Raw genomic sequence first — 14,032 nt, 5'->3', positions numbered from 1 at the left:
TCTGTGTCTGCTAGCTCAAATAATTATTTCATACCACTAAAGGAAATAATCACACCATATTTTAAGAGAATTCCTTATGTTTTCCTTACAGACACCTTTGAAAAATACGTCACTCTACAAACATCCATCCAAAAATAATGTCTTAAAGCAAGAATTTTTCTGTAATTTCTTCTCCCTTTTTTTCTAGCAAGGACAAGAGGGTCCTTGCTGCAAAGAATTCTTCTGATTCTGTCGCTTTATCTATGTCAGTTAAAGCTATAAATCGGATTTATTTGTAAAGATATATGGCTATACAAAAGGTAAAAATCACAGATGTAGCACTTCAGGTGGCTGATTTGGTCACCCAAAACAGAATGTCTTCACTGAAGCAATAAAAAGCAAGAGCACAATGAACATGAACACTAACTGTATCTGTTTGGATAGACAGATCCTTAAATAAGGGACAGAAGGAAGAGATTCAGTATTAGAAATGCATGAACAATGGCCCTACTTCTATCTACACTGTTCACAAAAGCAAGAGGGTGGAGCTTTTAAAAATGCTCTCCTCCAGTTATATCTTTTTTCATAAGCCTTCAACAAGAGGTTTGTAGGCCTGCTATCTCGACAACTAAATTCAAAACCAAGGTCAACAAACATGATATACATTGAAACTAACACTCTAAATCTTTTTAAATTTTGCAAAAAATTAACATATACATGCAACCTGCTTACAAAAGATAAAATGAAGAATTCCAACAGATTGGCAAGGATACAATCAAGACAGATCTACTAGAATACTGCTTTTTGTCAACATTAACTAGTTTTCTGAACAGGACAAAAAGGCATGCATGCAATTAGCTGTGGAGAAGATTCATCTCTGTAGGCTTTACAACTGCACCTGACAGATGCTGAGGTCAAAATTCAGTCAATAAGAGGATTCTTACCAGTATTGTAATTCCTTGTTCTTTGCACAGCATGGCTATCGCACCTAGGATAACACTCACCAGCACCCAGAATATAGAAAAATTATGTCCTTCCTTATCTGTCAAAATAAAGCACGGCGTAACATTAGGTTTATACATTTAAAGATAAAGTTAGAAATCAAAATTAAAATCAGAATTTTAAAAATATACAGCATTTAATCACAATCTTTTCTATCAGTCAAGATCTGGATACACAGACTTAAAAAGCATAGGGCACCTCCTGCAATATGCTGGCATTTGTCCCTTTATTGCAGTCATTTTCTATTCTCAGAGACATTAGAAATCTCCCTATTTGCTAGACGTTTTAGCCAGATTAATTAGAATGGCAGAAGCTTCACATAGTTTCCACAATTCATTATCTGCAAAGGTTAATTCCCAATATTTAGACACATTTATTATCCTTAGCTAGAGCTCTATCATTACTGGCCACTCTCTTCCAAGCTACCGTAAGAACAAGAAATTCTTTCTAATGGTTACACATGAAGTGTCACACACGCAAACTGTTTTAACTGTAGTCTAATCTACAAAGGCACAATGAGCGGCTTCTCCAGGGCTGCTGCATTTAGCGAGTACCTCATGTCATTTCATTAGCACGGCAATGGAATACCATGGAGCTCAAAAATTTCAGCATCTGAGCAGAAAAGCAGTTAGTTCTTGCACTCAGGAAGCAGTTTTACAGCAGGGTGAGGAAATCTGGGGTTAAGAGATCAAGAGTAACTACAGCTTCTACTCAAAGAGTCTTTAATGACTGCCCATATAGCTGATTTTGGGTACTACAAGCAGGCATTTCTGAGATTAATATAACAATAAGCCCTACTTCAACCAAGGTACTATCACACACAGAGTACACAGGTACTTCACATAAAAACATATCTGTCACAATCTCTACTCCACAGGTGCAAGCAACAGAGGGAGGCACACTGCTCATTCAGAGGCAGTTTCTTGATTCAAGCAACATGGCCTCTACAAACATCACAAGAATCGATCTTTGACTTGGCACGTGAAAAAACAAAGTTGAACTCCACATTAATTGACTGAATCCCTTTCCTACTTTCTTTGATCTCTAGAGCAGTTCTTCCCTACTGCTAATGCAGGTTTGACCCTCAGTACTTAAACAGAACTGCAATAACGGTCTATGGAAAGGGTAAATGGCAGAATTAAGATTAATTTCACCAGAAGTAGGCACCTACACCTAAACTAGCATACTAGGCTTCCTTTCTAACTGGCTGAAAGAAGGGGACACCTTTAGGGATTAAGTTACCTAATTAAATGCAGTTGTCCACCTTTCAGAGAAGTAGCTTGCTCTCTTAACTGACTGTAAAGGGAAACTAGTATACTAGCTCAGATGTTGTTGGGTCAGATATAAACCATAACCTCAAGTGTAAAAAGGATCTGCTGACATGGGCCTCCTCTCTCATTTTGAAACAGACTACTTCTTTTGTGGCAGAGAGCAGAAGTTTTCATAAAAATATGTGGAAGAACAGGTTTTGAGTTTGCTTCTAGTACTCCTTTCTTATTTAAGACTTAAAGCTTCAACAGAGCAAATATTAGTATGTTTGAGATTCATCATTGCAATACCTAGTAGGCATTCGTTCCTTCTCCCTCCACTCCAAATTATGTCCTCGCAGGTAAGACTTAACATCAGAGGTGCAGATGTTATGAAGTTAAAAGAAAGCCTTCTGAAGGAAAGAAGTCATACGCATCCCAATAATACCAAAACAAAACATAGAAATACAAAATACATAACGACTAAACTAAAGAAACATTGCAACTAAAAGAAAAAATAATGCAATGAGGAAACTGCAGCTCACATCAGTTATACAGAAGAACAACTGAGTGTTGCAATTCATAGAGGAAGGGGCTTCAAAATTCTTTCTAAGAGTATTGCTAAGAATAAAAGGAATCTGTCCTAAATACATCCCTTGAAGGAGCTCTTCAACTCTTCAGACTCTGCAATACAACAGACTGTTCAGCCAGTTCTTGAAATTCAGTATTGGTTTGTTTGGGTTTTTTAAATGTAGAAATAAATAAGCTGAGAGAACGCAAAGATGGAAGGCAAAGTGATTGACTGTGTTCACAAAATGACTATCAGTCATTCTTAGTAAGTGTAAAAGGGAGAACAGTGAACAAAGCCAACGGACTTCACTGAGTTTACTGAAGTATACTTTCTTCTAGTGAGAGTTTTCTTCTTCCCAGAATCAAATTCTGGTGGAGAGAAGTCCGGACAACTAAGCACCGCAGAGAAGCAATATTCAGTACTCAAATACAAACTATCTTAACACGGAAGATAATGGGAAGTATATATAGTAAGAGACCAGCTGGTGATTCACAAATGCTTTGATGACTCAAAACGTAAGAGTAATAGGAAAAAAGGAAGTAGGTCAAATTATCAAGGACAAGTGTAAAAGCAGCACACTCGTACAGAAACAAACTCAGAAATGTCACATCACAAAACAAGAAAAGGTAATGTATGTAAAGAACAAACCCCATAATTCCATAGGTATATTAGTAAGAACAGCAACAAGGAAGGAGTTATTCCAATACTCAGTGGGAAAGAAAATGGAAAATGCCAAGAAAACAGAAGTGTTCTGTGTCTTTTTGCTTCATTTTTTTCACAAAGAGGTCAGCTGCAATCACATGGCAAGCACAACACGAGCAGAAAGAGAGCAAGAACAAAAGCAAAAATAGTGAACTACAAGACACAGAATTTATAGAGAAGTTAATCTGTTTTAAATTACAATGATTGGTTAAATTTACTCCAACAGGTCCTATACAACCCAGAGTAACCTCAACTGTTACCGCTGAGAAATCATGAAAAACACATGGGAATCCAGAAGCTTGAAATAAAATAAAACAATGTCTACATGCCTAATTTAAAGAGGAAAAGGATAAGCTAAAGAAACAAAGCTAAGATGACTGGTCAAAATTACCCAGAAAAAAAACCACTTAGACAAAATATTTTCTGGATGACCCTCTAAAACATGAAAGGGTATCATATTTTAGCCATTTATATCAAACTAAGTATAATTTCTAACTTGGACAGGAAAAAAAAAGACCTTCCCAATGCAAGCAATCCTCTAAACATCCTATACCTTGACTTCATGAAAGCATGAGAATACCACTGGAGACAGTGTGAAATATGCCAGAAGAAATATGAGCTGCATGAAGTTATTACAGCATGGGTACAAATAACAAGCTGGAAAACTACAGTAAGAGTACTAGAGAGCTCACTGTGAAAAATGTAAAGATACATTCTGGACTGGGTCTTTCCTTCATCTGGCTCTAACAGATAATTTTAAAAATTTGGATGATGGAATAAGGAATATGCTGATTAAGTCCAGAGGTGCTGTCATGCTGCAAAGGCCAGGAAGCATACTAAGGAGAAGTTAGAATTCCATTGACAAACTGGAGAAATGTTCTAGCAAAAAAACCTGATAATCTAATGCTATTCAATAGGCACGCATTCAAAGTTGTGCAGAAACAGGTTTGTCTTCTTGTGAACATCCCAAGTCTCAGATGCCAGGAATGTCTCAGCACGTCGAGTGTAGCCAAGCTTAAGTATGGCCTCTCAAAGATGGTAGAAGCACCCAGCAAAAAAGAAATAATGAGGGACCCATACTGAGGATCTTATGGTAGACAGTGTCAAAGGCCTGGACTTTAGCAAGGGCTTTGACCCAGTCTCCCCTAAGACCCTCATACAGGAGCTGTTGATGTATGGGCTGGATGTGCAGACAGTGAGATGGATTGAAAACTGGCTGAATGGCTGGGCCCACAGGGTGGTCATCAGTGGCACAAAGTCTACTTGGAGGCCAGTAACTGCCAGTGTACCCCAGGGTTCAATACTGGGTCCTATCCTGTTCAACATCTTCATTAATGACCTGGATGATGGGGCAGAGTGCACCCTCAGCAAGTTTGCAGATGACACCAAACTGGGAGGAGTGGCTGATATGCCAGAGGGTCGTGCTGCCATCCAGAGGGACCTTGGCAGGCTGAAGAAACGGGCTGGTAGGAACCTCATTAAGTTCAACAAGGAGAACTGCAAAATTCTGCACCTGGAGAGGAACAACCCCAGGCACCAGTACATGCTGGGGGCTGACCAGCTGGAAAGCAGCTTGGCAGAAAAAGACCTGAGGGTCCTGGTGGACACCAAGTTGAACATGAGCCAGCAACATGCCCCCGTGGGAAAGACAACTAAGGGTATCCTGGGCTGCATTAGACAAAATATTGCCAGCAGGCCAAGGGAGGGGAAACTTCTCCTCTACTCTGCACTGATGAGGCCACACCTGGGTACTGCATCCAGTTCTGGGCTCCCCAGTATACGAGAGCCATGGATGTACTGGAGTGAGTCCAATGAAGGGCCAGTAGGATGATGAGGGGACTGGAGCAAGTCTCCTATGAGGAAAGGCTGAGAGAGCTGGGACTGTTCAGCCTGGAGAAGAGAAGGCTCAGGGGGAATCTCATCAATATACATAAATACCTGAAGGGAAGGTGCAAAGAGGACAGAGCCAGGCTCCACTCAGTGGTGCCCAGTGACAGGATCAGAGAAAATGGGCACAAGCTGAAACACAGGAGGTGCTGTCTGAATATCAGGAAACACTTTTTTACTGTGAGGGTGACCAAGCACCGGCACAGGTTGCCCGGAGAGGTTGTGAAGCCTCCATCCTTGGAGATATTCAAAAGTCATCTGGACATGGTCCTGGACAAGTGGCTCTAGGTGACCCTGCTTGAGCAGGTCAGCTCAGGTGACCTCCAGAGACCCCTTCCAACCTCAACCATTCTGTGATCCTGGTATCAAGATCTCCTCCTGAAAACCATAATCTCTGTTCCTTTGTTTTCTTTTGCAGCCTCAAAAGGTCAATACAGTCATACACAGATTGTAATATTATGAAAATTCATCAGTGATTAAAATTAAAAGAGAAAGAATTTCAATTAAGGAACATTTTATCTTATGCTTGTTTCTGGGTCAATATGCACAACACCCCCCCGCCTGCAGAAATCTCAGTAAACTAGGCTGGAAAAACAGATACAAAAGACTGTCATTCAGCAATGCCTTCAATCTTTTTTTTTTTTTTCCTTTAACAGTGATTTGAAAATGTAAAGCACTGCATAAGTGCTAATTATTACTATGAGATACACACATGCCAACAGAAGTAATCAGTCTAACAAAGCACATTCCCCTAATACGGTGCTGCTTCCCACCAGAAAAATCTTGTGTCAGAAAACGAAACCAATCTTTCATTGGCACCTGTGCCTGGTTGAAACTGGTACACCATATTGTGAGTGGGCATTGTGCCACTCTAACAGATGGACAAAATTGTAAGCATGCCAAAGAAACAGAGTACTTGCAGCTTTTTTTTTTTTTTTTAAGCTAGAAAAATACAGTGTTTCTACACAAAACCAAATAGGGTTGCTCAGATGGTCCCTCTTTAGGAGTACATTAAGTCTGAAAGTTGAGGGGATTCAATGAAATACCTATATAAACCATAAACAAGCCATGAGGCCTCCTCCATTTAGGCTGCTAGACTTAAGTATAAGCATTCCTAGAGCAAGGATGCATACACAAAGTGTTTTACAGCGTGGAATTGACTGATTCTAAATTTATGGGCAGCATATTGACACTACACCTCAATTCTGTCTTGCTAAATGCTAATTCTATTTCGAGGTGGGTTTTTTTCGAGTTATTTATTTTGCAGTGTCCTAAATCCACAAGTCAATGAAAACAAATTCCTTAGAAGTTAAGGATATGAAGAAAATACTACATTTAGAGTACCAAGCTTAGTCTTACTCTAAAGTCAAACTAACAATATCCCAAACAATTATTACCAAGTCAGACATTTAGGCATTTGGCATCTCCTTCTTGAGAGCTAACTGGGCAACTTAGGGCTCAGCCAGGTGACAGCTTGGAGCAGTTTAAGAAGTCACAATCTTCAAGTGAAACCCAGTAATCGATTCTGTGAAAACACCTACTCCTTTGAAAGTTGAAGCAAAGTAAGTTATGTTTTGCTTCTGCAGGAAGTTTTAATTTTTAACCGAAATAGATCACAAATGCTCATATATTCCATTGATGTGTCTTGCCTGCAGGGATGGTATCTTCCAACTAAACTACTACAAATACTCATCTAACCAAAGCTCTAAGATTTCCCTGCTTGTGAATTGCTAAGCAAAGGGGGAAGAATTACCTAGTCTTAAAGGATCACATAAGAAACCACTGTTAGAATTAACTTAAGCCTGAGATCTCCTTGTGTGTCTCCAAATGTACATACTACTGCAGCTCAGCTCAGTGTTTCACTTAATAATGAAATTACAATAGCAAATGCCATTCCTAAATATATCCATGCATCTCAAACTCATCACATATAGGCTACAGCAAGGGGGTCATCCATCCCTGAATTACATCATCTTGGACAAGCCAAAGTTAGCACTAATTCTACAAAAAAGGTTATTGTTTCTCCCCTGCCCACTAAAATAATAAAATTGTTAGGTTTTCCACATACAACTATTTCTTCCCAGTGTGTTCACATATGAACAGTAGAGCACACAGTTGAAAAATCAGGGTCCACATGTTTAATAATGGTAAATACCTCTTGACCATTTGCAAAATAGCTAACAAATTCTCCATATCTTCACAACAATCTCTTTGACACAGGAGACTTAAACATTTCCAATCTATAGGAAAACCTCCATAATACAAACCTCCAATATTCACAAAACTCATCACTACAGTCTCCTTCACATGCTTTATTAAATTAGCAATGAACTAGTAGATGATTAACGGGCAACTACACAGAACAGAACAGAAACACACAACCAGAACAAAATCATTTTTAGAAGTCATAGCATATGAACAGACAGATGATCCCCTATTTAATATCCAGGCCAATATTATTCACATGAAGCAAATCATGAACTCATCATTTTACATCACTCGGAGATCGCCAGTGCAGATGGCAAATACATGCAACTGGATCACTGTCAAAGTTGAAGACAAAGGAAGGCAAAATGAATACTACAGCCGTTTTAAATCGCCTTATGAATTCCCAGAGAAGCTGCATTAAAATTCAACAAAGTTAATAACCCACAATTCCCTTCAGAACATACCTAGGTTGTCAGCTCTTGCTGTCTCCAAAGCCTATGCAGTAGATTTGTCCCCACAGTTGTGTTTTAAAACAGCAGGACAGAATGAGAACAACAGATTAGTTCCTTGCAAATATAAATGTTATCCTATCAAAGATGGTAACATCAAAAAAATGTATATTCGGAAAAAAGTAACAGAATTGTAGAAATTCAGTAAGACATAATTATAGCCCACATAGTGTGTTAAATGCTTATACTTTAAAAAAATATATAATAATGCTACAGATTCTGGCTAAAAGAAGCTGTCTACCCAAAAATCCACCAAAACCACAAATAAACCACATCAGGCAAACAAGCTGCAGTATATCTTGAGCTTTACAAAACCCATTTATTTCCTTTGGAAGTTTTCCAGTCTGACACTGGTATTTTTCTGATCTCCTGATCGTTTTCAGTATTATATATACTTTCCCCACAGTACCCCCAAATCCTCCTCAGACATTTTATGAGTCCTTACTCCCAAGCAAAAAAAAAATATTCCTACATTCATTCACTTAGACATCAGGTGAAAACAAGCACTAACCAGTCTCTGTTCTATGACTTCTATCTCCTTTAGAGAAGACCAAGAAAGACAGTTCAACAACTATGTCTACGCTGGTGAAACACAAACAGATTTCTGTAACTCAGCTGTACACAAATCTCACATTGCCTTGCTGCAAGAATAGTCAGGTCCTTTATGAAAGACTTAGATAATCTGTCTGATAGTAGCATTGGGATGTTGCTGGTGACAAAACAGTGTTTGTTACTGAGGACACAACCATAATAGTAGCATCAACTCAGGCTTTTCAATGTTTGTTTTACTCTGATGTTCACTCAAAGTTCATCAGTAAAAGCGAACTGGCATCAAACATGTTTTGGTAACCGTATTCGAAAGACAGTACAAATGCAGTCCACAAATCCTGAAGGCCCTAGAGTTGTACCCTCTTTTAAGTACTGCAAGAGTCATGCTACCATGCATCTATTAATAACAATTTTAAAAATCCACCTTCGATAGTTCTTCTCCTACTGCTTATAAAAAGCTGGTGACCTAAGTGCTATATACATATGACAGCCAAATCTAGAAACAAGGACACATACAGTTGACCTAGGGTTTTGGGTCATGCTTGTTTTAATATATAAAAATCTAGCAGGACAAAAGGAAATAGGATGTTAGAACAACCTGGTAGATCCAACTTTTCTGTAGGATCGCCATAAAGCAGCTATATTTGACTAGAAACATAAGCCTGATGCAATGGAACGAAACATAAGCCTGATGCAATGGAATGCACAGAGGGGTTTTTGGTTTTCTCCCCCTCTTTCTTGCTAAGATTATTCCACAAAGATAAATTACCATCTTGATCCAACTAGCAAGTGATGCAATACTAACCCTTAACTTGGACTAGAACTATCAATGTGCACTGGTGGTACTGCAGACTTTCTGGATCTTGTGGATTTGCCAGCAGAAGGAAAACATTTTGAGAGAAGAAAGCCACTTCCGTGTATTTGGTTACCTTTTCCTAAAGCCTTTCATACAAACACAGAATCACAGAACAGCCCAGGTTGGAAGGGGCCGCCAAATATCATCTGGTCCAACCTTTTGTGGGTAAGGGAGCCTAGATGAGATTACCTAGCACCCTGTCCAATTGTGTCTTGAAAACCTCCAGTGATGGGGACTCTGCCATGTCTCTGGAGAGGTTGTTCCAGTGTTTAATTGTTCTCACTGTAAAAAATTTCTTCCTTATATCAAGGTGAAACCTCTCCCAGTGCAACTTGTATCCATTGCCCCTTGTCTTCTCCATGTGGCTCCTTGTGCAGAGAGGAGCCTCCGTTCTCTTTGTAGCTGCCTTTTCCAATACAGACACTACCCTTTCTTATACAGACACTGATGTTCAAACAGCTGCCTGATGTGTTGGACCAACCTCCCCTCCCAGAGGAAAAAAATTATAGCAAGGGCAGAAAGAAAAACTGGTTGTGGTGGGGTTCAGCTAGAGGATAATTGGGTACAGTGGAGAACAGGACTGCCATTCGGAGGGTCCATGACAAGCTGGAGGAATGGGCTGGCAGAAGCCTCATGAAAATCAAAGACAGCACCATGCAACAGTCCAGGCTGGGGACTGCCTAGGCAGCAGCTCTGCAGAAAAGGATCTGGAGTTCCTGGCTGACAAGTTGAAGATGAGTCAGTAGTGTGCCTTTGCAGCAACAAAGGTTAAATGCACGCTGGGCTGTACTAGCTACAGCATACCCAGCAGGTCAGAGAAAGTGGTTTTTCCTCTCTACTCAGCTCTTATGAAGCCACATCAGGAGTACTGTGTTCAATGTGGTGTCCAATACAAGAAACACATCAATAACCTGAAGTCCAGTAAAGAACCACTAAGATGGTTAGGAGGCTGAAGAATATAACATAGGAAAAGAGGCTGAGGCGAACTGGTCATGTGTCACTCCCCTGCCATCCTTGAAGATTTTTGCAACTCACACGGCTAAGGCCCCAAGCAATGTGATCTATGAAGTTAACTCTGCTTTAAACTGTTGGACTAACGATGACCTCCAGAGTCTCCTTCTGACCTAATTTGCTCTATGATCTATGGTAAAAGGAGGCTAGATTGCTCCATTTTAGCAGCCACTTGCACTTCTGCCTAATTGAAATGACAATGGAAATGCACCCTAAGTTACAAGCCTAGTCTTCCTAAGCTTCTACGCAACTGAGAGATTTTGGTACCTCTAGAAAATGACTGCAAGTGCCTAAGATAAGCTATTCCTCTGTCTGGCCATCAAAAGAAGTCTGCGTCTTACCAGTGACTACACAGAAGGAGCAGGGAGAAAAGGCTTTTAAGTTGCATGCCCAAGTTAGATACTTAAGGTCACAAAGTAGCCAAATCTCCTGAAGGTTCAGCCAATAAAGCCTGAGAATACCACATACCTAAAGGACATAAGGCAAAACGCAGCTGGCTTATGAGGCTGGAGGTCAAGTTTGTAGGGATACTGGCGGTAGAGACAACCTGGGATTCATCCCAGAGTACTGAAGGAGTTAGCAGATGTTATTGCAGGACCCCTCTCGATCATCTGCCAAAGGTCTTGGGAGTCTAGGGAGGTTCCTGCTGACTGGAAGCTAGCCAAAGTTATTCCAATCTACAAAAACAATGTGAGGGACAACCCAGGGAACTACAGACCTGTTAGTCTAACCTCAGTTCCTGGAAAAATTATGGAGATTATACTGAGTACTATTGAAAGGCATTGAAAGAATAGTGCAATCATCAGGCACAGTCAGAATGGATTCATAAAGGGCAAGTCCTGTTTAACTAATTTGATATCCTTACACGATAAGGTCACCCCCCTAGCTGATGAAGGGAAGGTGGTGGATGTAGTTTTTCTCTATTTTAGTAAGGCTTTTGATACTGTCCCTCACAGCATCCCTCCGGACAAGTTGTCCAACTGTGGGATGAGCAGGTTCACAGTGTGCTGGGTGAAGAACTGGCTGAAGGGCATTTCAAAGGGTTGTAGTGAATGGGGCTACATCTGGCTGGTGACCGGTCACCAACACCTCAGGGCTCAATTCTAGGGCCAGTGCTGTTCAATATCTTTATCAATGATATGGATGCAGGAGTTGAATGGACCATTAGAAGCTTACTGATGATGCCAACTGGGAGGTGCTGTTGACTCTCTTGAGGGACTGGAGCCTTGCAGAGGGAACTAGATAGATTGGAGCATTGGGCTATGATTAATGGGATGAAATTTAGCAAGTCAAAATGTCCAATTCTGCACCTAGGATGGAGTAATGCCAGGCACAAGCATGAATTGGGAAAGGAGTGGCTGGGGAGCCGCCCTGCAGAAAGGGATCTGGGGATGCTGGTCGACAGCAGGCTCAGTGTGAGTCAGCTGTGTGCCCTGGCAGCCAGGAGGGCAAACCCCATCCTGGGGGCATCAAACACCTTATGACCAGCCGGTCAAAAGAGGTGATTATCCCACTGTATTCCGCATTGGTGCGGCCTCACCATGAGTACTGTGTGCAGTTCTGGGCCCCACGATTTAAGAAAGATGTTAAGGTCCCTGAATGCATCCAGAGGAGGGCAACAAAGCTGGTGAAAGGGCTGGAAGGAACGTCCTATGAGGAGCAGCTAAGGACCTCATAGGCTTGTCTAGTTTGGGGAAAAGAAGGCTGAGGGGCAACCTCATTGCTCTCTAGAGCTTCCTGAGGCAGGGACATGGAGAGGGAAGTGCTGATCTCTTTTCCCTGGTACCCAGCGATAGGATGTGTGGGAGTGGTTCAAAGCTGCATCAGAGGAAGTTTGGACTGGACATTAGGAAGCATTTCTTTACCAAGAGGGTGGTCAAACACTGGAACAGGCTTCCTAGAGAGGTGGTCGATGCCCCAAGCCTGTCAGTGTTTAAGATACATTTGGACAATGCCCTTACAACATGCTTTAACTTCTGGTGAGCCCTGAATTGGTCAGGCAGTTGGACTAGATGATCCTTGTAAGTCCCTTCCAACTGTAGTAGTCTATTTTATCCTATCTCACCCACCTTTCCATTTACAAATGAGTGATTTTCACAGCAAGGCACATCCAGGAGGAGCAATGAATCTCACCTAGGCATTTCAAAATCAGGTTTCAGACTAGAACCATTCTGACCTGAAACCTTGACTCTGAAATGTCTGGGTTTTGGCACATTGCTCATCAGCCTGCAGCAGATCATCTAAGGTTCAGAGGAAAGAAATACTCTGAAGCTTGAGCTCCTCCCTTCAGGCTCCATGCAAGATCTGCTAAAGAACGTACTACTGCTTTCCACAGTGCTGGAAATAACTTCTCAATCTCTCATTTAGGACGTGCCAGATAGGATCTGCAAGAACCTGAAATTGTCACCAAGCTACCCATTTTGAGGAAACTGTTGGGAGAGACTCAAGTATGTAACTTGGATACAAATTCTTGAGTACAAAGAAAGTCTACATTTCTTTAATAAGTCACTGAGGGAAAAGCAGGCAGTGAAGGTGACAGTAAAGACTGAAAACTGATCTGAAAGACAAAAGGCACAACTATGCTGGCAGACTATAGTTTTCCTTGGCAAATCTGCTTAAGAGACACAGCTCTGACCCTATTATGATGTAATGCCCAATAAAAAATACCAAGTGCTGCTTTGTATCTTGTCTTCACAACGTTTATCTTCCTCTGTATCAATGATGAGAATTTCAGTACAAGAATATTATTAAAATGACACTGACTTCTAAAAGCTATCAAACTGGCCTTTGCAAGTTGTACACGCACTCAGAATATCCCTAAACAGAGTACACATCACATTTTTAATCATCCCTGAGATGTCCTCTATAACAAAATAATTATAGAGTCCTACATAAAAGTCTCCAATGGTCATCCTAAGAATTTGGCTCTGGAGTTCTTCAAGCAAAGATTATTACCCCTGCCTGTATCAATAAACTAGAAAGCACAGAGCCAATATTTTGGTTTATCTAATTTACTCTGGCACTAACAGAAGAAACATCAAAGCACAATCATACCCAGTAAAAAAGGTGAGAAAAGAATAAATGAGCAAGCAAGATCCCAAGGCCAATTTGCATCAAGAAATTATTAGTTCAGTTGAAAGAAATGAAACCTACTCAGAGGAGAGGAGAAATATCAAAAGTGAACAGGAATCACCATAAGTATCATTTTAAGTGGCAAAGATTAAGTTAAACTTATTATATTAGCTGTAGAAATATGCAAAATAGTTCTAAACAATCTAAACTCAATTAGCAGGAGCTATTCACAGCATCTTAGAGCTCACTGTGGACTAACTTACCCGTCTCAGCCTACGCTAAGCTCTATGATGCCATGACTATGTTGTTAAGCTAGATCACCTAAAGCCAGCTCAGGTGTATTTACCTCTGTAATACACTCCCAACTCTAGTTAAACATTACAGGCCATGCCTATTGAACTGATATTATACAAGCTCTTCACAACACACCTCCTCATGA

The 14,032-nt window shown here is 40.6% G+C and overlaps 1 protein-coding gene across 5 annotated transcripts in view; it reads right to left on the bottom strand.

Moving 5' to 3' along the window:
- TMTC4 (transmembrane O-mannosyltransferase targeting cadherins 4) overlaps positions 1 to 14,032 on the bottom strand; it is a 60,643-nt gene that overhangs the window by 31,847 nt on the left and 14,764 nt on the right. For all 5 annotated transcript variants that reach the window (XM_075045905.1, XM_075045906.1, XM_075045907.1 and 2 more), the window contains one exon: positions 924 to 1,021. In XM_075045905.1, the coding sequence (XP_074902006.1) occupies positions 924 to 1,021 (98 nt within the window). The remainder of the gene's footprint in view (positions 1 to 923; positions 1,022 to 14,032) is intronic.

The sequence above is a fragment of the Buteo buteo genome, chromosome 14, assembly GCF_964188355.1.
Source record: "Buteo buteo chromosome 14, bButBut1.hap1.1, whole genome shotgun sequence".
In the NCBI taxonomy this organism is placed as follows: Eukaryota; Metazoa; Chordata; class Aves; order Accipitriformes; family Accipitridae; genus Buteo; species Buteo buteo.
This window is presented reverse-complemented; position numbering and strand designations above follow the sequence as displayed.